A 26,287-nucleotide genomic window follows, 5' to 3' on the forward strand; every position below is an offset into this window, starting at 1 on the left:
CCCGACATTTGGGGGCAGCAGTCAGGTAAAATATTTACATGTATGGGCACTGGAGGGACAGTGGACAGGGGCAGTGAGGTTGCATAACAAGACCGATTTGCAAAAGCTTTCATGCTGAAATCGATTGGGAGCAGGCCTGTGGTGTTTTGGCAGCCAAGAAATATCTGATCAGATTTGATTTGAGAGAGATCTGCCTCTTGGCTGAATCTGCGCATATATAGCTAGATGTATGACCACCTCAAGTATGTAAATACATTCCTGTGAAAAAAAGTCAAGAGAAAAGCTTATTGAATCAGTAGCTTTTTGTGTGTCAAAATCATGTCAAAGTCAGAGGTTCCATCACTGACCAGCTAACACTCCGCATTATTTAGGCATACAGGGAATCTAAGAATGTAGAGCACCAAAATTTCCTAGAACTTAGTGTCATGTGCCTTCTTAAAACAGAAGGTACCTGTGATAATTCATCTTTAAGTATAGACAGGAGACCAGATTTTTCCCAGCAGATTTGCAGGGAGAATCAGAGGAGAGGGAAGTTGTTTGGTTGTCAGTGTTTCTACTGGGGGGAACTTTACTCTATGTATATATAGGAAGTGTGTAAATCTCTTCAACAGAACAAACAATAAGGAATCTTTTTGTTTCTGAGATGGGAAAAAAAATCCTTTTCATGTTTTGTCACATTTTTTCTGCTTCCCCTTACCTCCTTGCCATGTAACACCGTAGGCTCACATTTAAAGCTGAGCTGAAGTATCTATTAAAAAAAATTCACTTACCTGAGGCTTCTGCCAGCCCTCTGCAGCCAACCTGTGGCCTCACCGGTCCTGAACGATCCTCTGTTCCCCTGCCACAGATTACTTTAGTTTTCCCGGTCAGTGGCCACTGCGCCTGTACGGCTGTGGCCACGTGCATCCTCGTTCACGCTCCCGTCGCCAGGAGCGAAGTGCACAGGCGCAGTACAGATTTTCTCTTACTGTGCTTGCGCAAGATGCTCCGGGCCATGGGAACACATACAAGGATACGCATGGCCGGGGTGCAGTGGACTTTGACCTAGAAGTTGGCTTCCACTGCATAAAGAAAAGTATCCGTTGCGGGGGATCGGAGGATCGTTCAGGACCGGTGAGGTCACAGGTCGGCTGCAGGGGGCTAGCAGATGCCCCAGGTAAGTGAAAATCTTTTATTTATTTTTTTAAAGATACTTCAGTTCTGCTTTAAATTCATGGATTTGGATACAGGCAAAAAATAAAAATCCAACAAATGGCCTAACCCTTCCCCATTTTATTCAGAAATGAAAAGGAAGGTTTTAGCTGTAGTTTGGATCAGAGTACCTTAACCACTTCAGCCTTCAGTCGTTTTCACTTTATGCATCCGAGGAATGTTCACCTCCCATTTATTAGCCTATAACTTTATCACTACTTATCAGAATGAACTGATCTATATCTTGTTTTTTCCGCAACCAATTAGGCTTTCTTTAGGTGGTACATTTTGCTAAGAGCCACTTTACTGTAAAGTAAAAACATGCAAAAGAGAGAGCACTCTGAGTGACAAATAAATAAGAGCATCCACCCTGCCAAGGACAGGTCTCACCTGTTCAGAAATGGCTGCTCGTAGGACACAGCCTCTGATAGCGTTTGTCCCTTTAGGGGCCAGGGACCAGGCTCATGATCCAGCTCCAGGCGGGGAATCCGGAGGGCCACCAGGGAGTCACGTTCTCAGTTTGGACAGATATAACCGCTGACTTGCCGCAAATAAAATAGAGAGTGGTGAGGTAGTAAGGTATAAAAGGGAGGCTTTGCGGCAAGTCAGCGGTTATATCTGCTAGCCGCACAATACTTCTCAGTACGCTACTGACATCGCATAGACGCCGCTCACTCCCGTTTGGTCTCGCAAGGTGAGTGTGCGCCAGGATCTAACATTTGGCCTGCCTACAGCCTCCCTGGAAGTGTCCAAACTGAGAACGTGACTCCCTGGTGGCCCTCCGGATTCCCCACCTGGAGCTGGATCATGAGCCTGGTCCCTGGCCCCTAAAGGGACAAACGCTATCCTACGAGCAGCCATTTCTGAATAGGTGAGACCTGTCCTTGGCAGGGTGGATGCTCTTATTTATTTGTCACTCAGAGCGCTCTCTCTTTTGCATGTTTTTACTTTCTCTAGTGGATACTGAGAGCTGCCTAAGGAGGATTGCCAGATCGCACCAACAGGGAACTGTCTACATTCCCGATTTACTTTACTGTAAATGCATTTTAACAGGAAGAATAAGAGAAAAACGGAAAAAAAATCATTATTTCTCAGTTTTCAGCCATTATAGTTTTAAAATAATACATGCCTTCATAATTAAAACTCACGTATTGTATTTGCCCATATGTCCCGGTTATTACACCGTTAAAATTATGTCCCTATAACAATGTATGGTGAAAATATTTTATTTGGAAATAAAGGTGCATTTTTTCCATTTTGCATCGATCACTATTTACAAGTTTAAAATAAAAAAAGTATAGAAATATTTTATCTTTACATTGATATTTAAAAAGTTGAGACGCTTAGGTAAATATTTACATGTTTTTTTTTTTTATTATTATTGTAATGTTTTTTTTTATATTAAACATTTTATTTGGGTATTTTTTGGTAGGGTGGGATGTAAACAGAACTTTTATAATGTAAATGTGTGTTGAGGTTTTTTTTTTTACTTTTAGTTGTAGTTTTACTTTTTGGTCACAAGATAGCGGCCATGAGTTTGTTTACATGACGTCACTCTAAGCGTAACATACGCTTAGAGGGACGTATGGGGGACGCAACAGCCAGAAAAAGCGGAGCTTCTGAGAAAAGCTGTCGCTTTTTCTACGGTGGAGAGGAATCAGTGATCGGGCACCATAGCCCGATTCACTGATTCGTGGGCTAACAATCCGCTGCCGGGAGCGCACGTGCACGCGCGCGATCGGCCGCGGGAGCGCGCAGACGCGCACATGGCCTCCTGGGCGTAGCTAGTACGTCCAGGAGGCCAAAGTAGTTAAATTAATTGACTTGCTTTAAAGCGGACCTGAACTCATGCTGTTATGTATTTTTTAGAGCAGATAGGACATTCTAATTTCCTTTAAACAAAAACATGTATTTGTTACAGCTGATACAAATCCTAAAATAAATCTGCACTGTCTCTACTTCCTTATTCATGGAAGCAGACATATTGTTTACAGCCTGTGCTTTCAAGGGAGCTTATCTGCCGTCTCTGCCGTGGCAGTCATGTGATATGGGGGGATCAAAAATACAACTTGTGATTATCGTATATACTCGCATACAAGCTGACGCGCATATAAGCCGCCCCCCCCCTACTTTTACCTAAAAAACAGGAAAAAATGATTGACCCCCATATAAGCCGGGGATAGGAAATGCTGGCCACCTTATTCCCCTAGTGTGTCCCAGTATAGCTAGTAAAGTGCCCAGTATGGGTAGGTAGTGCCCCAGTATAGCTAGTATAGTGCCCAGTATAGCTAGTATAGTGCCCAGTATAGCTAGTAAAGTGCCCAGTATAGCTAGTATAGTGCCCAGTATGGCTAGTATAGTGCCCAGTATGTGTAGGTAGTGCCCCAGTATAGCTAGTATAGTGCCCAGTATGGGTAGGCAGTGCCGCAGTATAGCTAGTATAGTGCCCAGTATAGGTAGTATAGTGCCCAGTATAGCTAGTATAGTGCCCAGTATAGCTAGTAAAGTGCCCAGTATGGGTAGGTAGTGCCCCAGTATAGCTAGTATAGTGCCCAGTAAAGCTAGTATAGTGCCCAGTATAGCTAGTAAAGTGCCCCAGTATAGCTAGTATAGTGCCCAGTATAGGTAGGTAGTGCCCCAGTATAGCTAGTATAGTGCCCAGTATAGCTAGTAAACTGCCCCAGTATAGCTAGTAAAGTGCCCAGTATGGGTAGGTAGTGCCCCAGTATAGCTAGTATAGTGCCCAGCATAGCTAGTATAGTGCACAGTATAGCTAGTAAAGTGCCCCAGTATAGCTAGTATAGTGCCCAGTATAGGTAGGTAGTTCCCCAGTATAGCTAGTATAGTGCCTAGTATAGCTAGTATAGTGCCCAGTATAGCTAGTAAAGTGCCCCAGTATAGCTAGTATAGTGCCCAGTATAGGTAGGTAGTGCCCAGTATAGGTAGGTAGTGCCCAGTATAGTGCCCCCTCTCCTGCTCGGTAATTCACAGCAGCGCTCTTCACGGCTTCTGTCTGGAAAGAAGCAGGAAGCAGTAGAGAGCGTGGCTTCCTGTAGCGGCGATGTGTATCGCCATTGCCATGGGAACCGCTCTCTGCCTCATCACAGACAGCAGCCGTGAAGAGAGCTGCTGTGAATTACCGGGCAGGAGAGGGGAATATAAGAAGCGGCGCCGGCTAAGGTAATAGCAGCGGCGGACGCGGAGGAGGGTGGGGGGGCGGACCACATGGCTCGCATACAAGCCGACCCCCCAACTTTCGACCCACTTTTGGGGGGTCAAAAATTCGGCTTGTATGCGAGTATATACGATAGACACAAATGAGGGGGAATTAAACAGGTTAAACTCTCTAAATACATACAGGATGCATTTCTCTATGTTTTTCCTTCTGTCCTGTGCAAGAGTTCAGGTCCACTTTAGGAATGTCAGTGCTAAATTACACTAATGTGTCTGCTGTGCACTATGTTGAAGTGTGTTTATTTAGCACGTAGTTCCCATTTTATTTTTAAATTATTGTAGAAAAACTTAGCACTCAGCTATTTTTATAGCTGTTATTTTGCTGAATGCAGGGCCCATTTAAAGCATGGCATATTTCAGTGCATGGCACAAATTGTTTCCTTTCCCATGTAAACAGGCTGAAAGCCAGCTTGTTTCTTGTAGAAGCAATGGCATATGTAAGTAAAACAAAAAAAAATGTTCCTGCTGTCAGCTCTCATCTGCATCAGGGATCAAATATCTGCATTAGGGATCAAATATCTGCATTAAGTTTCACCTGTCATGTATTTTTCTTATTGTGCAGGTTGATATGCTGACATATAGACTGATGATCACTTAATGAATGGCCGTTCTTCCTGAAGGCCTGAATGGTGATTAGTAACAATCCTTGTTCTTAATAGCTGTGTCTGCTCATTAAATATGTTTTAGACTATGAAACCTACTCACTTTGGCAGGCATGATAGATGGTGTGCCAGGTCGTATTAGGCTGCATTTGGACATTTCCCACAGGGCCAATAGGGATTTTCTCCTAATAGCTGGTTGAGAAATCTCTAAGCAGCTACACACAAATAAGCCAAGATATTTTTTTTTCATACCTGAGAAATGTTTGAATAATAATAAAAGCATCCCTATCTATTTCTGCATGTTATTGCAACCAGTGGTGGCTCTATGGTTCCCTTTAATGTGCTAGGACTTTTTTGAACCCAGCAGGTAGTAGAATAGCGGTAATTTTACCAGTATTCTACTATCCGTAATTGTGGAAATTCTGTAATTTTACTGATATTCTACTATGACCTTCTGTACAGGGGCATACCTAGAAATCCCCGGGCCCCCCTGCAAAAAAAATTCCGGGCCCCCCCCTAGGGCCCGCTCGGGGACTTTTTGGGGGCAGGAGGGGTCGCAGCATAAGAGGAGAGCTGTGGCCGCAGATCGGTGGGGAGGGGGAAATTCCCCCCCCTCCCTCACCTCGGGCTCTCCTCTTAGTGCTCCCCCCTCCTGCCTTTGCTGCCACGAGGACCACCAATGATTGCAGGAGGGGGAGCGCTAAGAGAAGAGCCCGAGGTGAGGGAGGGGGGGGGATCTCCCCCCTCCCCACCGATCTGCGACCACAGCTCTCCTCTTATGCTGCGACCCCTCCTGCCCCCACAAAGTCCCCCGAGCGGGCCCTAGGGGGGCCCCAGGCCCCCCTGCGACGGCAGGGGTCGCATCCCCTATTGTTACGCCAGTGCTTCTGTACCCTAATTCTCACACAAACCCTCCCGTACCTATAGCTAATGCTAATTAACCACCACCTACTCCTAACAATAATCAACCCCTACTCACCACTATTTTACAGTGTCGCCAAGCACTGGGGAATTAGTGGTCCCAGCATGCCTTCCATCATACTTGCAGAGTTGCAATACATAATAGCAAAACTCTGCTTGCTGCCATTATTTTTAATCAGGTGCCCTCTACCCCCAAATTGTCAGCTATCACCAGTAGCTCTATATTTTAATACGGGGGTGCCGCTAGCACCAAAATGGTTAATTTGACTAGTGCTATTAGCCATGCAAATGAGGCAGTTGAATTTAGCTAGGTTCTCCTGAAAAGTAAACATCAGCCAAAAACACTTTTATCTTGCTGAGGAAATACTGCTGATAACAAGACAGGGCTGCAAATCTTAAACAGCTGCTGCTTATTTTGTTTTCCAGTGAAGCATATTTTACAACAGTCTGTTAAGACTGCTGTTTGGAATTCAGATCTTAAAAATACAGTCCTTCAACTGAAAATAAAAATATGAGACTCTGGTCTATGCTATTAATGTTCTATTTACCATTAGTTCTACACATACAATTTATCTCATAAGCTAATTTTGATTTCTGGTTTGCTATAATAATCATATACCTCTCCTTCATCAACCCTGCACCAGTTTTCCTGATAGCAGAAAAGAGAACTTTTCACAAAGATCATGAGAGTAGAGGAAAGAGTGAAACTTCACTGAGCCCAAACATGTCAGCTTAGCTAAAGGTATGTGGGTGTAATCAACACTCATGCTAAAGAGGACTGTTTAATGATCCCTAGAATTAAACTCACTATTTAGCATACTACCCTTCATTCTCATGTGGTTAATAAATTGACTAAAGGCTCCCATAGCAGTATATAGTCAGTTTACTAACTGAACTAACAGGAAGCTACATAGGTCAGATTCAGTGCCCAATAACATATTTATCAACAAACTCAACACTGATCCTGAGTGTACACCTGGAAGTCTACAACAAACCTAATAAGAGTAAGTTAGGATCACATTATGTTTGTATTCTCAACAATCTTTTAGTAGACAGCTGCAATTAATGGAGTTATTACACTATCATCTCTTGTAAAGCACCATCTTATAATGTTTAAACAAACTGCTTGTTGCCATTGCTGTTATGTGTAAAAAGTAAATATAATGTGTATGCTATGCTGAGAGTGACCTATAGTTCTTTTGTCTAGACGCTGGCTGCAAGGAAAGCTGGAATATCTCTTGCAATGGTTATCCGGACATCTGTGCACAATGAAGAACTGGTAGGTACAGTTTATATAACAATAATCAGTATATTATTTTTTTAAGTGCATGTAAGATTACCAGAATAGTGATTATAACAGCAAATTATTTAGGCCTTGGTTTTGTAGTAAGAATATGTAAAGTAGAGAAAATATTAAGACCTTCATATCATAAAGGCCAATGTATATTATAGGTACTAATAGATTTTGCACCCACTCAATCGAAATGATTCCCTGAGCCGACTGTGTGAATATAGAAATGGATGGTTTTCATTTTATAAAAGCCCCCCAGCACCATATGAACGTGCTTAGCCTTAGGTTGAGTGGGAGATCCAGTTTAGTTGTTTACTATATGTAAATATGAACACAACATGAACAATCAAATAGATATAAAAGCACTTAAAAAAAACTAGCAAAGAAGTAGTTTCCAGCCGCACTCCCCACTTCGTAATTGAGGTGCAAAGATCAAGTCACCAGAGCACAAGGTGACATTCAATATATCTCAAAACAACAGAAGATCAGCACACTCCAAATTAAATGCAGATCATTGTGAATATTTATTGTACAAAACAGTCCTTCACATAGAGAAGTGTCACAGACAGGTGACGGCAACTTGCATTAGATAGGAGTCATGGGACCCCCATTGTCCATCAAAAGCATTCCAGCACAAACCTGTCAATAATTGCATAGTATGAAGGATAAACAAGTCCAACATGCAGAGAAACTTCACGTGTGCAAGTTAAAAAAGCTGCAACAGACACTGACCGACAGCTGTTTCGGGCATACTGCCTGTCCTCAGGCTGTAACACATGCGCTCCATGTACTAGTAGTAGAACATTTACCCACAAGTCTTGTCTGTTTTCTTTTAGGTTTAGTTTCATTGTTTTTAGAGTAAAATAAAACTTTAAATATAATAGTAATTTTTGTGTGTAAATATCTGATTTACTAATAGGTTTGTAAATAATGAAAATTATTATTTTTTTATTCTCGGCAACTGATGGGGAGTAAATAAGCGATCACAGTTCTTCAACTGATTACTTTTTCATTCTACAAATAACTACCATATGCCACAAAATTGCAGGGATTCTCTGTTTTAGAGTATTGATTAAAGAAGACTGTTTTCAGATGTAACATGTAATTTAGACAAGTGTTTTGTTTCACTGTATGCATCTGCCAACAGCTGATTATATAGTTCTATAACTCTTACAAAATAATTGTGTGTGAAAATGGAGGTTGCTTGATGGTAACAGCACACCTCTTGTTTAACTCTACAGAAAGCTCATGTTTACAAAAAGACACTCCAAGCCCTTATTTACCCAATATCATCAACTACACCTCACAACTTTGAAGTATGGACAGCAACCACACCAACATACTGTTATGAGTGTGAGGGTCTGTTGTGGGGCATTGCCAGACAGGGCATGAGATGTACGGAATGTGGCGTCAAGTGTCATGAAAAGTGCCAAGACCTCCTTAACGCTGATTGCCTACAAAGTAAGTATCTTTGTTTTCTCTATCCAAAATCTCTTGTTGTCCAGTACTTGCTTTTTATCTTTGTTTCTGCTGTCTTGTTCAGTTCATTGTTTTTTTTAGTACAGCAGTTTTGGATGCAGTTTGTTTGCACATTACTTTTTGGGGCACTATAAAACTTTTGTCTAATCTTAAAGGACATTTAAGGCATGGGGATATGAAGAGTGCCATATTTATTTTCTTTTAAACAATATCAGTTGCCTGGCAGCACTACTAATCTGTTTGGCTGCAGTAGTGTCTGGATCACACCAGAAACAAGCATGCAGCTAATCTTGTCAGATCTGACAAAAATGTCAGAAACACCTGATATGCTGGTTCAGGGTCTATGGCTAAGAGTTTTAGAGGCAAAGGATCAGCAGGATAGCCAGGCAACTGGTATTGCTTAAAAGGATATAAATATGGCAGCCTCTATATCCCTCTTGCTTCAGTTGTCCTTTAAGTAATACCAATAACAAACATCAGCTTTCCAGAAGCTGTTTTAGAGTAATTTAAATAATTTGCACAATTAGAATGAAGCTAGAAGTAAGCATGTGATTGGTAGAAGCTTGTCTGGAGTGCTCCTCAAAGGATTCCATCAGTTTCCATGGCTTTGTGTAATGGTTATTCTTGTTATCCTTTACCTCATGGAAGTATCTGTAGAAAAGTGGTAATGATACCAGATCTCCGAGTGCTGCAGATTCCTACAGTTAAAAGCCACAAACATGACCATCTTGGCAGCCACACATTCCCATTTTTATCTTTACACCATATTTCTACATTATATTGACACATGTATTTATGTATTTATGTAACACACTTAAAGAGGAACTCCAGTGAAAATAATTTAATATAAAAAGGTGCTTAATTTTTACAATAATTATGTATACATGATTTAGTCAGAGTTTGCTCATTGTAAAATCTTTCCTCTCCCAGATTCACATTCTGACATGTATTACATGGTGACATTGTTACTGTGGGCAGATTATGTAGCTGTTCTGGCTTTAACAGTCAGCTATAAACAGCCATTTCCTGTGTGTGTCATTGTTACATTGTGGCAGTTTGCCCAGAGTACCGTACGGTACCAGAGCCTCTTGTGGGAGGGGTTTCAGCACAAAATCAGTCATACAGCGCCCCCTGATGGTCTGTTTGTGAAAATCATTATATTTTTCATGTAAAAGTGGGTATCAGCTACTGATTGGGATAAAGTTCAATTCTTGGTCGGAGTTTCTCTTTAAGTATGTCTCCTGTCCTGTGTTTACTACATTTTACGTTTATAGGACTAGTTATCTTTACCCCAGGGTGTAGCCAACGCTAACTTATAGTATTTTTGTCACAATGCTTACATCATTTACTCCATTGTTAAGTCCAGGACACCCTCTTCACCTACTGGACAATGTGCACTTAGGTGACAAGACTATTTTTGTCTGCCATGTGGTACACCACTCTGGGAAGATTCTCTATCATCATCTCTCTGTATATATTAGGCTTAGTAGCTTTGTTTGTGATCCATGGGATTTCAGGCTACCTTTAAATATGTGTTTTTGTATCTATTTACAGTATAGGTTGCTAATATTTTATGTGGTAATTTATATATGGATGTGACCGTCAATGCTACTGTACAGGCTAGGGCTTATGAAATGTACAAAATTGCTTGAATATATAAATCAACTTACTCTTGTTATAATTTTTCTGTGCATATTTATTTCACTGACCACAGTTCATTAGTGATAGCTGTAGTGCCTACTGCAGGCTTGGGGCTATATTAAACTCATGGATTCTATATAACATAGCTGGCATTTACTACATCAACTGCTTTCATAGGTTTTTGGGTATTTCTGCCACAACTTTATTTCATATCAATTGTTAGCAATAATGAAACAGATATTTTCTTTGTATTATGTTATATCATTACTGTCTTTATGGTTTGTATTGCATTTTTATCTGTTTTACTTACAATGGGCTTCCAACTGGATTTATTCTTACATTTAATGCTTGATAAAGGGTTGTTGGTGGCCTGAAACAGACTTGTGTCATAACAATCTTATTACTTAGACATGCAGATGCTGAACTTGATGAGCCTTACCTCGCATGTGGGTGGTTCAATTTGTTCAGTTGGTAGAGTTCTTTTTGTATGAATAACGTTGCTTATATTTTTTAAATATATAGTATTTCCCATCTTTTTGCTTCTGAAAAGAAAAGAAATATAGAACACGAAGCATCTTGGAGGGAATTCAGTTGTTAAGATAAAAGTTTCACCGTGAAAATATTAAACATCCAACCGTTTGCACCGAAAATATGGGAAGAACTACTGTATATCATTAATAAATCAATTCTAGCATGTTAGTCAGGGAAAGTTAGTCATGTCTTAAATTATTGACCATAAAAAAATCTCAGTGTAATTTCAAAAAGCATTTTAGGAGGTAAGTAGTAGAAAAAAAAAATGTTAACGTATATTAATCTTAATTATGCAGTTATGTGAAAGCAACTCTGAAATTGTTCTTCATGAAAATTGAGGTCTGTGTATGAGGCTGAATCCTCTGTACACTTACACAAAGTCTTACATCATTTTGGTCATAGAAGATTGAAAACATGTGAGAGAGGCTTGATCTGGTGGTATCAGCCAAGCCCTGTGTGATGGTACCCCAGCATATGCACTAGTAGAGAGGCAGTTGTGAATGAGATCAGAGTTAGGCCAGATTTTCATTCTCAAAAGTTCAGCAATTTCTGGCACCCCAGCAGGTCTCTCAGGAACACCATTTTATTTACAGTGTTGTTGTGAGTCATTTTTTTTTTTCGGACATTAGAGTCATGTTAACACTAGTAGGTGATATTTTAAGTATATTTTAGTATGGAAACAGTATAATTAGGTTTTCACACTAAAGAGAGGTGCTCCGTAACATGCTCTGATACAACTCTGGCATTTTATTTGGCTTTAGGAAGTGGGTGCAGACCCACAAAACACGTTGCCTGTGCTTATTGCAATTCATAATGATATAAACGTGTTGTTATTGAGGTAAGCCACCTCTATTGTTCTGATTTTAGCTGTTTTCAACTCAGTTTTATCTACTTCTTGGCACCTCTTACCCCCTCTGTGTTGTATATAATTAGGCGATTATCTAAATAGTTTTTAGTGTTGATTGTCAAACATACAGGGTTTGTTATCCAAAATGCCACTGAATTGAAATAATAAAGTTGGTGATTGCTAATGGTTTGGTCCTCTGGTACTTGTAAGAGGTATTGACAAACAATTTAGCAGTAATATACAAGTGTATTTATTGAAGAACATAAGGATAACATAAGAACCTGTAGCAACTTATAATTCACTTTACTCAAGTCAGATCAGTACAAGGAATATTCTGGCAGATACCTCGGGTTCATGCTCCCACTGTTTTTCTCCTTTGTTAACTTAAAAGTAACCTAAATCAATTGTGTCAATTGCCTTAAACAATTTGCATACATTGTTTTGTATGTAGTCAGAAGGACACATTACTTTATATTTAGGATAAATGGCTGTGTAGCTTATAATGCACTATAGAACTAAGCTTTGAAAATTAAGGTATTTTGTCCATTGATGAATCTTAGTCTTTGTACTCTCCTGAAGCTATTGTAGTTTGAAACAAAGATATAATAATACCTCTGGAGTATTTATGGAATGTGTTTTGCTCAGGTTTTTTATTCTTGTTATCAGAATAATTTGTAGTGGTTGTAAAACTGGTTGTATAACCCAAGCATGCTTTTTTGTGAGCAAAGATTGAGTTACAAGAGACTAATTTGTTTTTGCATGTTCTCGATATAACTATGATCACTTCATTATTCGCGGCATAAACAAATGTCTTGTGCCATAATCTGTTAAGTGAGCAGTAGCAGTTCTACATGCTTGATCTTGCATTAACTAACTAGAGATGTATTGTTCTGGTATCCGTCTATGTTCTATTACAATTATAATTTTAGAGCATTGATAAAGCAACAAAAGCCCTGATTACTTTTTTGTTTCTTTTTCATTGAATTGCCTTACAGCTCATATAACTTACCAGTAGCAAGTGAATTTCATAAGTCCCAGGTAAAGCATTGTTTGGGTATTCTTTGGATCTTTCTTCAGTGTATTAAAGAGAACCTATACCAATCCAGATAATTTGCCTTTTTTTTTGCAAATAGTAAGATGTTTATAGCCTAGGTAAAACATTAAACCCAGTGAAAAAACGCCAAACCAAAGTGATGGGCTTGCCCTGCTGCTCCACCCTCATGAAACCACCTCCTCTATTATAATTTGTGCTCAGGCTGTGGGCTCAGTGCCCATAGACTCATAGTTTGCCGCAGGGATGAAATAATGGACCCTTTGACCTCATGATCATGGGGTCCCCACTCCTCTCTCCTCAAGTTGGGCTTTACTGGTTTCAGCATTGGGTCAGTCCATTCTGCTGTTCACCGCAGCCGTGCTGTACAGTATAACTCTATTTGATTCCCTGTGGATATCATGTGTCATGCAGCGGGAGCTATACAGAATGGAGTGTGGCTGCGGTGAAAAGCAGAGTGGATTGACCTGTCGCTGGAGCAGGTACAGCTCCAATGTGTTACTCTTCAGGGAGGGTAAAGGTGTGTTAGTTGGGAAGAGAGAGGCACTACACTGCTCACTCTTGCTAAGGTGTTTATGCAGCCCACACTTATTTTGGGGGGATATAGAAGCATGGTTATGTTGGCCAAACATATTATGGGATGAGATAAGGAGGCAGCATGTGTTATTTGTTATGGGGGGGGGGGGGTGGCTCTATGTGTTGTGGAAGACAGGGGGCTGGACAGGTTTTTCTTTACTGGGCAGGGGGGATAGGTGGAACAGGGCCACTGGAATTGTAGTTATGCCACTGGCTTGTGATAATGTCCTCACTTGTATGCACTTGCACGCATTGGTGATGGAGGCCCCTGAAGGAATGTGAGTGGGAGAAAGCAGTAGGGAGTGAAAGTGAGGCTGCTCAGATGCAGCCTTATTCTTTACTAATGCAGTATATGTCCCATTTAACAACTGTGGAGTCATCAATGAGCCTAACATATTCTAACTCTATGAATGAAAATAACTCCATTAAATGTGTTAGTTCTGTTGCAATATACCAAACCATTATTATGCAAAATGATCATAATATCAGTGATTCTGAGAGGAAGTGAAAGGTAAAATATTGTAATCTTATAGTATCTTGAATTTCCATGGTGGTTAGATAAATCAATTACAAAAACAGCAAATATTAAATCTGTGTAAAGTGGCATCCAGCAGTACACGATTGTGGATACATTGATGCTGGTTTATTGCTTGCATCCCCATTGATTTACATGTGTAATCCAAGCAGAAGCTCTGAGGGGGAACCCTTTTGCTGTTCTCAATGCTGTTAGGGTTCACTAAGACCTCAGGAAGAGGAAAGGAAGATGGCCCTTTGTAATGCTCTACATTGAGACACTGCACAACTATGCTGCTCAGACTGGCTCTTAAGCAAGTTGTTGAGCATGAAGCCCATTCATTTACATCATGCACTGTTCCCCAACATTTGCTGATTAAACAGAGCTGGTGTCAGTTAGAGTCGAAGAGCTGGCTGGCAAATGGCTAATCAGAACAGCTTGATCTATGATCACAAAGCGAATATTAAAAATAGTAAAAATGTTTAAACAAAGATATAATCAAAATAAGTTTAAAATATGTAAATGCATGCTTTTTTTATGGAAATAGTATAGTCTGTTGAATGGGGATGTTGTTGGGGATATTTATACAACCACCATGGTTCCCAAAGGGACATCACTTACCTCAAAAGAGCATGACTGTAACTGTTCACTGACATTGCTTAGGGAAAACAGCATGGTTAAATATAGTTGGAGCTGTAATTCCTTGAAATTGTCAGCAGACTTTGTATAGCGAGCAGCCAGATCTGTAACTCACCCTTAAATCCTGAAATCAAGCAATGGAAATTCAGATGAAAGAAGATAGGGCAAATTCTGGGAGACCCAAAAATCAAGAAAAGGTGATACAAGAAAGAACATGACATCGGGGGACAAAATATAAAAACATTTTCTTAATGAAAACACATTACAGGACACTTAACACAAGTAGGTCTGCAGCAGCGCTACATAAGAAGATAATATATGAAATAGGAAGGTTTGTTTCCATTTTATACTACTTTTATTTGTAAAATAAATATATCCACTTAAATTGTTGATTTCAGACTTTGATTCACCATACTTTTTAACTCCGGGTGAGAATCTGAAACCGGACGACTCTTCAGACACTGAACAACCGAACCAGAATGAGGGGCCTGGTGAGTTTTTAACCCAGGCTGTCTGTAGCCTGGGAAAGGAAGTTTTCTCCCTTTTCTGTCTGTAGAGCCGTCTGGGATCTTCTGGTGAGCTGGTCATTTCTTTTTCAACTTCATTTTCTTGTTCCTTTTACAATAAGTAACTTGGTGTCAGGATATTGGTGCAACTTCAGCCAGAGCACAGTATATATAATTGTCTGAAAGCTTAAAATGGGTCACGAGGTTGGAAAGCTGAGTGATTAATGGGATGGGGCCCTGGAGACGTCAATGTACATCGTAAACAGGTCTCTGTTCATAAAGTACATGGGGAGCAGTTTGAGCCGCACTGGCTAATGTCAAACTAGAAAGAGAAGTAGGATATAATTCAACTATGCAAAAAAAAAAAAAAAATGGAACCTACTACAGTGGGATTCCTATAGACCATTGACTGTAATTGACTAAGGAAGGGGAGGGGGGTTACAATGTTATTGTCCTGTATGGAGGGCTTGCTTTATAAAGCTCAGGTGTACCACCAAATATTGCATGTTAAATAGTTAACATGTAAAATATATCTGTGCTCTGCAGAAGATGTTGATTTCGTATATGTAAAGCAACTTCCAAGACCAAAGAGAATCCTAGTGTTTTATATTTCTCTGGAATAGCAGATTCAATCAAAATCAGTCAAGGTAAGTGTGAAATAAGATGGAATTATGTGAAAATACATGTTTTTGATGACCCCCGAAAAGAAAATCAAACAAGAAAAGTGAAGATGGAAGCTGATGTAAATGTTCTTGTGATGAGAATTGTCGGCCATCAGGATTGGACTCAATTCCTTGGGAGACAATTCGTTGGATGGGTTCTGTAAAAATGCATTGCTAACCTGCAGCCTAGTGATGTATTGTGTTGCTGAGAATGGGGAAGAATTTTTATTGATGCGGCGCAAAATGGTGCAGGTGGGTTGAGTAGAAGACCAAAGCTCTGGGCCTGTGCTCAGCAGTGGTGATCCACCAGGATGATAATTCACTGACGCATCCAGGAGGATTAAGGGGTCTCCAATGCAATTAGAGGGGTTTGGGTACGCATGTCAGTGGTGCTCACCGCCAGGTCGTGATCACGCTTACGCGTGGATTCACGACCATTTTGACGCATTCCGCCTCGGACACGAAAATCCGTGAATAGATTTTCAACCACGAAAATCTACTTCGGCTTCGCGTGAATGCGGACAGAAATCCGCATTCACGCTCGTGAAACCCGGGGCTGAAGTCGTGGTTTGCAGAAATGCGTCAAACTATGCGGAAGTGACACATTGCAGGCCAATCAGAGTGCCCCAGCCAGGCCCTAGCAACCAATCACAGGAGGGGAGCTATGCCCTCCCCTCCTGAATATAAAGCGGCGGCCATGATGGAAAAGCTCTGTCCTTGTTAGACTGTGGTGCTGAGAGGATTATCTCCAGGCCATTGTTGTTTGAGCAAGTGCATTTATTGTGTTAAAAACAAAGCGTTTTTTTTGCTAACACTGCTCTTATACTGTACACAGTTAGCTAGTCAGTGAGTGATTGCTGTAGTTAGTTGTAGTCAGTGTAGTGTAGTGGGAGTGTGGGAGTCTAGTGATTATTTAACTGTGTGTAGTGCTGTGCAGGCAGGTTCAGTGCTGCAGTGTAGTGGGAGTGGGGATTATCTGTGTGTAGAGTGCAGGCAGGCAGGTTAGTGCAGCTGCAGTGTTCACTTGTATATTCCAGTGACAGTTATACACTTGTACTATTTGCAGGCAGCCAGTCACACCGCCGGCGCCGCCACTCTCTGCCAGCGCTGTTCAATTATTCTGTCAGTGACCTTGTGCCATGCCCAGTGCCCACTGCTCGCTCGCTCGCTGGCATATGAGCATCACATTACACAGTGTGACATCCTTGTGTGCCCACTGCATCCTTCAGTGACCTAGTTGTATATCCAGTGCCCACTGCTGTGCCCACTGCATCCTTCAGTGACCTTGTACTGTGGCCACTGCATCCTTCAGTGACCTAGTTGTATATCCAGTGCCCACTGCTGTGCCCACTGCATCCTTCAGTGACCTTGTACTGTGGCCACTGCATCCTTCAGTGACCTAGTTGTATATCCAGTGCCCACTGCTGTGCCCACTGCATCCTTCAGTGACCTTGTACTGTGCCCACTGCATCCTTCAGTGACCTTGTACTGTGCCCACTGCATCCTTCAGTGACCTTGTACTGTGCCCACTGCATCCTTCAGTGACCTAGTTGTATATCCAGTGCCCACTGCTGTGCCCACTGCATCCTTCAGTGACCTAGTTGTATATCCAGTGCCCACTGCTGTGCCCACTGCATCCTTCAGTGACCTTGTACTGTGGCCACTGCATCCTTCAGTGACCTTGTACTGTGCCCACTGCATCCTTCAGTGACCTTGTACTGTGGCCACTGCATCCTTCAGTGACCTAGTTGTATATCCAGTGCCCACTGCTGTGCCCACTGCATCCTTCAGTGACCTTGTACTGTGCCCACTGCATCCTTCAGTGACCTTGTACTGTGCCCACTGCATCCTTCAGTGACCTTGTACTGTGCCCACTGCATCCTTCAGTGACCTAGTTGTATATCCAGTGCCCACTGCTGTGCCCACTGCATCCTTCAGTGACCTTGTACTGTGCCCACTGCATCCTTCAGTGACCTTGTACTGTGCCCACTGCATCCTTCAGTGACCTTGTACTGTGCCCACTGCATCCTTCAGTGACCTAGTTGTATATCCAGTGCCCACTGCTGTGCCCACTGCATCCTTCAGTGACCTTGTACTGTGGCCACTGCATCCTTCAGTGACCTAGTTGTATATCCAGTGCCCACTGCTGTGCCCACTGCATCCTTCAGTGACCTTGTACTGTGGCCACTGCATCCTTCAGTGACCTTGTACTGTGCCCACTGCATCCTTCAGTGACCTTGTACTGTGGCCACTGCATCCTTCAGTGACCTAGTTGTATATCCAGTGCCCACTGCTGTGCCCACTGCATCCTTCAGTGACCTTGTACTGTGGCCACTGCATCCTTCAGTGACCTAGTTGTATATCCAGTGCCCACTGCTGTGCCCACTGCATCCTTCAGTGACCTTGTACTGTGGCCACTGCATCCTTCAGTGACCTAGTTGTATATCCAGTGCCCACTGCTGTGCCCACTGCATCCTTCAGTGACCTTGTACTGTGGCCACTGCATCCTTCAGTGACCTTGTGCTGTGCCCACTGCATCCTTCAGTGACCTTGTACTGTGCCCACTGCATCCAGTGATTCATTACTAGCAACATGTCTGGCAGGGTTTCGCGGGGTGAGAGGAAAGGGAGTTCAATTGCCTCAGCCACTTCTGGGACTGCTCCACGTCCAGGGAGAGGACGCCCAGCTGTACGTGGTCGTGATGCAGCAGAAAAGGGGGCAGCAAAGCCTGAGCCGAGTCAGCGGACGCCATTGTCCAAATATTTTAAAGTTTCTGGTCCCCGTGTGGTGGTTGAGCAAATGGAACCTGACGTACTCATGGACATCATGACTTCCTCCCAGACATCTACTGTGAGCACCACTCCAAGCAGTAGCAGCAGCAGCCAACATCCCACGCTTGTTGTGACATCCACCCCAGCACCCACTGGTCAGCAGCCCTCCCAGGATGACAGCGTTCTGTCCCTCAGTCCGGCATCTGGGAACCTGCTGATGCAAGAAGCACAGGACTTACTGGGGACTGATGTGGCAGAGATTGAGATCGGGCCACAATCACAAGCGTTGTTGAGTTCTGGTGATGAAGAAGAGGGGTCTGTGTCTGGGGATGTAGGGACAGAAGAGGAGGCGGGGGAGTCAGAGGAAGAGCTGGATTATGATGATGCTGCTGATAATGACGTTGTGGACCCTAACTATGTGCAGCCTGCTGAGTCCGTGGAAGAATGGTCAGAGCAGGATGACGAGTCACCTCGGCCTAGGCAAGGATATCGCCATATGTCAGGCAGGGGCAGGGGCATCGGCAGCAGTGGGCGTGGAGGAAGTAGACAGGACACTGCTTCAGCCGGCACCACCACCATGCAACCCCCGGCAACTACTACCACACATTGCTCCGCTGCACCCTCTGCTAGTGGGGGCCGCAGTAAATTAAAGTCACCAGTGTGGGATTGCTTTGAGGAATGTACTGATGACAAAAGGTATGCGGTGTGCAGGTTATGCAGCAAAAGATTGAGCCGTGGGAAAAGTCTGAGCAAGATGGGTACCTCATCCCTCCAGGGCCACCTGAGAAGCCGCCACTGCCGCGAGTATGCGGACTTTAAGAGGAAGCAGGCACTGCTGGCAGGGGTTCCTGAGAGCAGAAGGCCCACCAGCGCAGCAGCATCCTCCCTCCCTCAGGATCGTGAATCCCCCACAGCAGCAGCAGTAGTAGCACGCAAGCGCTCTTCCACCTCGGCTGCTCAGGACACAGACATTGAGGCTGGCAGCCAGTGTTCATCTCTCTCCTCTGTCTCCCCTGCATCCCAGCGTCGTCAGACCCTGCTGAGCGACACCTTTCAGGGTCTGACCAAGCCTCTGCCTCCAAGCCACAGGCGGATCCGCAAACTAAATGGCTTGCTGGCCCGGGCCATGGCATCACAGCTGCTTCCCTACTCCCTGGTGCAGGAGGGGAGCGCCATGCGGACGCTGCTCCAATTTGGCATCCCCGAGTGGCAAGTCCCCAGTCGCCACTATTTCAGCAGGAGCGCGATCCCAGCACTCCACAAGTTTGCGGTGGAAAACGTGGCCCGTTCCCTGGACTACTCTGTGGGCAAGCGGGTCCACGTGACCATGGACTCGTGGAGTAGCAGATTTGGGACAGGTCGCTACCTGTCCTTTACGGCCCACTGGGTGACACTGATGGAAGGGAGGGAGGACAAGAGCGCATCAGCCCAGCTAGTGGTGCCACCACGCGGGATCAGGGGGGATGCAGAAGGGTCCTGTCACGACACTCCCTCAGCACCCGGAAAGCAAGCCCGCCTCGGCAGCAGCAGCGCCAAGCCTCGGCACTGCCAAGCCCTTTTAAAATTGGTGACCCTGGGGAAGGAGGGGCTTACGGCCACCAACGTCCTGGCCGCCCTCAGGAAGCAGGAGCGGAGGTGGCTGACCCCCAGAGGCCTGGAAGTGGGGTATGTGGCAGCCGATAACGGGGCCAACCTGGTGGCAGCAGTGCAGCAGGGAAACCTCCAGCACATCCCCTGCTTGGCCCACGTGCTCAATCTTGTGGTGCAGCGCTTCTTGCGCACCTACCAGGGGATGAGCGAGCTGCTGCAGGATGCCCGGGCGGTGGTACGCTTTTTCCGCCTGTCAGCCACTGCCTCTGCACTCTTGTCCACCTTACAGCAGCAGTATGAAAGGCCACAACACCGGATGATCATCGACATGCCAGTTCGCTGGAATTCGACTCTGGCCATGTTGGAGCGGCTGTGTCAGCACAGGCTGGCTCTTAGGGCCTACATGCTAGACCCAAGTGTCCCCAGCAACCAGCAAGTCCCCATGATTACTGCCACTCAGTGGACACTGATGCAGCAAGTATGCCTGGTGCTGAGTCCCTTCCTGGAGGCAACCAAGATGGTCAGTGAGGAGCGGGCCTCTGTGTGCCAGTGGGTGCCCTTGGTTTGTCTACTGGAGCAGGCAATGGACAATTTAATTGAGCGTGGGGATGAAGCCCTGAGGCAGTTGGAAGAACAGGAGCAGATGGCAGCACAGTCCAGCTCAGAGGAGGGCTCACAGCAGGTAGTGGAAGAGTTGGAGGTCCCTAACCTGAATGAGGAGGAGGAGGAGGAGGAGCAGAGTGCAGCAGGCGTTGTACGTGGATGGCGGTTTGAGGAGGACAACGACATGGCACAGGAAGAGGACAGGCATGCGTTATGGGACAATGGCGAGGACGAGGAAGATCTTGCTGGCAGGGCCCACTTGTTTCCCATGGCTGTGCACATGTTGCGCTGCCTTCGCAGGGACCCCCGGGTGATCCAGATGCGTTCAAGGGAGGACATCTGGATTACCTTGATGCTTGATCCCCGTCTGAAGGGGAAGCTGGGAGACTTGATGACGCCATCCACCACCGAGCAACGCACAAGGGAGTTGAAGGAGGCCCTTGTGCGCAGACTACTGGAAGCATTCCCCCAGCATTCCACCCCCACTGTAACTGCTTTGCCAAGCCAGCAAGAGGTGCCTGCCATTGCCACTAGCAGCACAACAACAACCACCAGCAGCAGCAGCAGCAACTGGCGCCCCGGAGACCTGAAGAGCCTAAGCAAGAGCCTGTATGCAGTGCAGCAGCCCAGAACAGAGGTGCCCGCCACAGCATCCACCACCAACCAGCACAAGCAACGACTGACCACCATGGTGTCTGACTATATGGGGTCATCCAGCGGGCTCAATGACACCGACAGCCCCGTGGACCCCTTGGAGTACTGGGTCAAGAGACTGGACATCTGGAGCGAGCTTTCCCAGTACGCCCTGGAACTCCTATCCTGCCCTCCTTCCAGTGTCCTCTCAGAGAGATGCTTTAGTGCGGCCGGTGGCGTGGTCACAGAGAAGCGCTCTCGGCTCTCCCACGCCTCTGTGGACAAACTCACCTTCCTGAAAATCAACCAGGCTTGGGTGGAAGGTGAGTTCCTGGCCCCTATTGTCGGACACAGGGGGACATGAAGTGGCTGCTGCATGTGCTGTTGTTAACTATGCCTGCCTTTATAAAGACATTTACTACCTGCCTAGTGCCTACCTTGGTTAATTTTTTGGTGTTATGGTACTACTACCAGTAAGTTGCCATGGTCCTCCTTCTGAGCTGCTGAACTGACCGCCCGCTTTGTCCTCCTGACTCAGTCGCTACTACACTCTGCGTTCACACTGCCCGGGTCGCCGGGTGCATTTAATTTTTTGGCCAGCACTATGACGCTGTGCTACTACTACTGTGCTGCTGCTGCTGAACTGACCGCCCGCTTTGTCCTCCTGACTCAGTCGCTACTACACTCTGCGTTCACACTGCCCGGGTCGCCGGGTGCATTTAATTTTTTGGCCAGCACTAGGACGCTGTGCTACTACTACTGTGCTGCTGCTGCTGAACTGACTGCCCGCTTTGTCCTCCTGACTCAGTCGCTACTACACTCTGCGTTCACACTGCCCGGGTCGCCGGGTGCATTTAATTTTTTGGCCAGCACTATGACGCTGTGCTACTACTACTGTGCTGCTGCTGTTGAACTGACCGCCCACTTTGTCCTCCTGACTCAGTCGCTACTACACTCTGCGTTCACACTGCCCGGGTCGCCGGGTGCATTTAATTTTTTGGCCAGCACTATGACGCTGTGCTACTACTACTGTGCTGCTGCTGCTGAACTGACCGCCCGCTTTGTCCTCCTGACTCAGTCGCTACTACACTCTGCGTTCACACTGCCCGGGTCGCCGGGTGCATTTAATTTTTTGGCCAGCACTATGACGCTGTGCTGCTACTACTACTACCAGTATGTTGCCGTGGTCCTTCTGTGCTGCTGAACTGACCGCCCGCATAGACCTTCTCCTGACTCAGTCGCTACCACCACTGCACTCTGCGTTCACACTGCCCGTGTCCACTGACAACTCTGCTGCGATGTCATTGCTAATTGCTGCAAAAAAAAAAAAAAAAAATTACAAAAACCTCTCTGGAGCCTTTTTGCTGTCAGCCACTCATCCTCCTCCAGCGGTACCTTCGCCGCCAAGTGCCATTGGAACTCGCCTTCACCTCTTTGACTGCTTAACGCGTATATCCCTTTTTAAAACCACTTATTACCAATTAATAGCCCCATTTAAAGTGTTGATTTCACTTTAAAATCCATTTTCTCTAGAAAAAAAATTTTGGGGGGAATTTTTTATGTTGAAGTTATGTTGCCCCTTATCACCTCGATAATCCATGCTATTTGGGGGACTGTAGCATGTATGGGGGCTTTGTTATTAACGTTAAAAGAAAATCCGCCTCCGGGCGTGAATCCGCGCATGATTACGCCATTCACGGGAAAAAATCCGCGTGGTTGCGTGGACGCGGACGAAAATCCGCATGCGGCGGGGCCGAATGCGGATTTTTTTTGCAACCACGCGGATTTCCGAATTCGTGGATGAGGCACATCCGAGCATCCCTGCGCATGCTAGATTCCTGGCAGAGGCTGCTCCGACTAGATGACTTGGCAGAGAAATATCCAGCCCTTGTACAAGGCTTTAGATTTGATTGCATGGTGTGAAATCTGAGGTGAGAGAAGAGACTTTGCTATATGCACCTGACTAGGGCATGCTTTACTTTAAATGAATATGATATGATACGGTACCATTGGTGGTAATGACTAGAGATAAGTGGTTCAAAAACATTGTAAAATCTTGCTTTTACAAAATGGTACATTATTTAATAAAGTATATCCCTAGTTTTGACCACACATTGTATAAAAATACATTAATTGTATAATTAGCTTCTATTCTTAGTGATAATTTTCTTACTTGGAATTATAATTATGCTGCCAGCTAAGTAAGTTATTCTAGGTGTATATGCAGGTTTTTTGTATTTAACGCCACTCAACATCTCCCACCCTTCAGTAGGTCATTTCCAGGTTAGCTGACAATTTCCACATCACTTAATCTTAGTGGAAATGCAAGCTATGGTAAAAGTGTTATTATTAAAAAAAATACATTTACTGCTATGTTCCTGATTCAGTCTGAAACCTGAGCAAGCATTAAGCAGAACAAAAACAGAGCTGCAGGAAAAGTTATAGGACTCATGATACAGTAGGCCAAAGACAAGACACACAACAACATTTATAACACGCTTTTCTCCTGGTGGACTCAAAGTGCTTGAGGGCTGCAGCCACTTGGGCTTGCTCCATGGGCGACCAGGATCATTTGAAAGCCTTGCTTGAATGGAAGGTCTGAGCACTTTAAAAATAAAAAATCCACTTACCTGGGGCTTCCTCCAGGCCCCTGAATCCCTCCTGTGCCCTCGCTGCAGCTCCGGTGGCTCCTGGTCCCCTGGTGGAGATGCTCACCAGGTCAGCTTCTGGGTTGGCTTCTCCTGTGCTCCAGCATGCAGTTCACTGGTCGCGCTGACATCATCTGGACTGTACTGTGCAGGCGCAGAACTACTGCACCTGCACAGTACAGGCTGGATGATGTCAGTGCGACACTTAGACCCGCTTGTGCAGGCACAGTGGCAGACTTGCCCGGCAGGGCTGCCAGGCAACTAGTATTATTTAAAAGGAAATAAATATGGCAGCCTCCATATCACTCTCACCTCGGGTTCACTTTAAATTACAGTTAGCGCCGCCCTCATCCACTCATGGCCACGCCCATTTCTTTGCCACGGCGTGCAATGCGCGCCACAGATTCGAGCCACACCCATTTTTCCCGCGGCGTGCTTCACGCACCACGGGGCCATCGGCTACCCCAGAAGTTGGTCCAGCACCTGCATAGCATCCCCCCCCCCCCAAAAAAAATTCTGGAGCCGCCACTGCATACATGTAACAAAATTTTGTTTAATTCTTAAATCAAACAATGTTATTTTACAGTGCCTAGAACTGCTCAAATCTGACTGTGTAGACCTTTTAGAGAGCTACAGCCCCTGTTACAGTATGCTTAAGGAATTATATCATAGGGTGCTATGATAAAGATTATTGAAGGCAGCCAGCAAAGTGGTGTAGTGGATAGCACTCTTGCCCTGCAGTGCTAGGGCCCTGGTTCAAAACTGAGCCAGGTTTGCTTGGGCTTTCTCGGGGTACTCCAGTTTCCTCCCTCATCTCAACAAATATGTTCCTTTTGCAGTCTAGGGCCATTTTTATGGGAGGGGGGGGGGAGCCAATTAACCTAACGCCATGATTGAATATGGTGGAGACTAGATAGTGGGCTCCTCTGAGGGACAGCTAATGATGTGACTAAAAACACTATGTAGAAGCACGGCAGAAAATGCCAGCACTTTATAAATATGCAATAATGACAATAATATTGGAATGGGAATTGGGTCATTTGTATTTTTATTACAGCCTACCCAGCAAGCTCTTGGTGAACCAGAACTCCTAGGAGTGTGTAGGGGCTACAAAGGAATGGAAAAGTCCTCTTACTAAAATGTTAGCAAAACAAAAGTTTGACTTCTTAAGGTATTTGCGATTGTTGAATATGCAACAAAGGATGATTTGCATATGCAGCAGTTGTGCATTATGGGAGACATCATATGCTTACTTTAACCTGAATTATCGCAAATACCTTCTGTTTTAAGAAGGAAAACGTTTATATTTTTATTACCTTTCTGTTTTTTTGGGTTTTTTTCAGTGGGTTGGGGGTAGTGTTGGGCGAACATCTAGATGTTCGGGTTCGGGCCGAACAGGCCGAACATGGCCGCGATGTTCGGGTGTTCGACCCGAACTCCGAACATAATGGAAGTCAATGGGGACCCGAACTTTTGTGGTTTGTAAAGCCTCCTTACATGCTACATACCCCAAATTTACAGGGTATGTGCACCTTGGGAGTGGGTACAAGAGGAAAAAAAAATTTAGCAAAAAGAGCTTATAGTTTTTGAGAAAATCGATTTTAAAGTTTCAAAGGGAAAACTGTCTTTTAAATGCGGGAAATGTCTGTTTTCTTTGCACAGGTAACATGCTTTTTGTCGGCATGCAGTCATAAATGTAATACATATAAGAGGTTCCAGGAAAAGGGACCGGTAATGCTAACCCAGCAGCAGCACACGTGATGGAACAGGAGGAGGGTGGCGCAGGAGGAGAAGGCCACGCTTTGAGACACAACAACCCAGGCCTTGCATGAGGACAAGAAGCGTGCGGATAGCATGCTTTGTACCACCATGCAGTCATAAATGTAATAAAGATAAGTGGTTCAATAAACAGGGACCACGCGGCAACGCTAACCCAGCAGCAGCACACGTGATGGAACAGGAGGAGGCGCAGGAGGAGAAGGCCACGCTTTGTGAGACACAACAACCCAGGCCTTGCATGAGGACAAAAAGCGTGCGGATAGCATGCTTTGTACCGCCATGTAGTCATAAATGTAATAAAGATAAGAGGTTCAATAAACAGGGACCACGCGGCAACGCTAACCCAGCAGCAGCAGCAGCAGCAGCACACGTGATGGAACAGGAGGAGGCGCAGGAGGAGAAGGCCACGCTTTGTGAGACACAACAACCCAGGCCTTGCATGAGGACAAAAAGCGTGCGGATAGCATGCTTTGTACCGCCATGTAGTCATAAATGTAATAAAGATAAGAGGTTCCATAAACAGGGACCGGCAACGGTAACCCAGCAGCAGCAGCAGCAGCAGCAGCACACGTGATGGA

General features: G+C 44.8%; 1 protein-coding gene across 1 annotated transcript in view; it reads left to right on the forward strand.

Annotated features, from left to right (window-relative positions):
* Positions 1 to 26,287, forward strand: part of UNC13C (unc-13 homolog C) — a 784,159-nt gene that overhangs the window by 275,926 nt on the left and 481,946 nt on the right. The window contains exons 8-9 of the mRNA XM_068275480.1: positions 7,156 to 7,227; positions 8,481 to 8,700. Coding sequence (XP_068131581.1) covers positions 7,156 to 7,227; positions 8,481 to 8,700 — 292 coding nt within the window. The remainder of the gene's footprint in view (positions 1 to 7,155; positions 7,228 to 8,480; positions 8,701 to 26,287) is intronic.

Source organism: Hyperolius riggenbachi, chromosome 3 (assembly GCF_040937935.1).
Source record: "Hyperolius riggenbachi isolate aHypRig1 chromosome 3, aHypRig1.pri, whole genome shotgun sequence".
NCBI lineage: Eukaryota > Metazoa > Chordata > Amphibia > Anura > Hyperoliidae > Hyperolius > Hyperolius riggenbachi.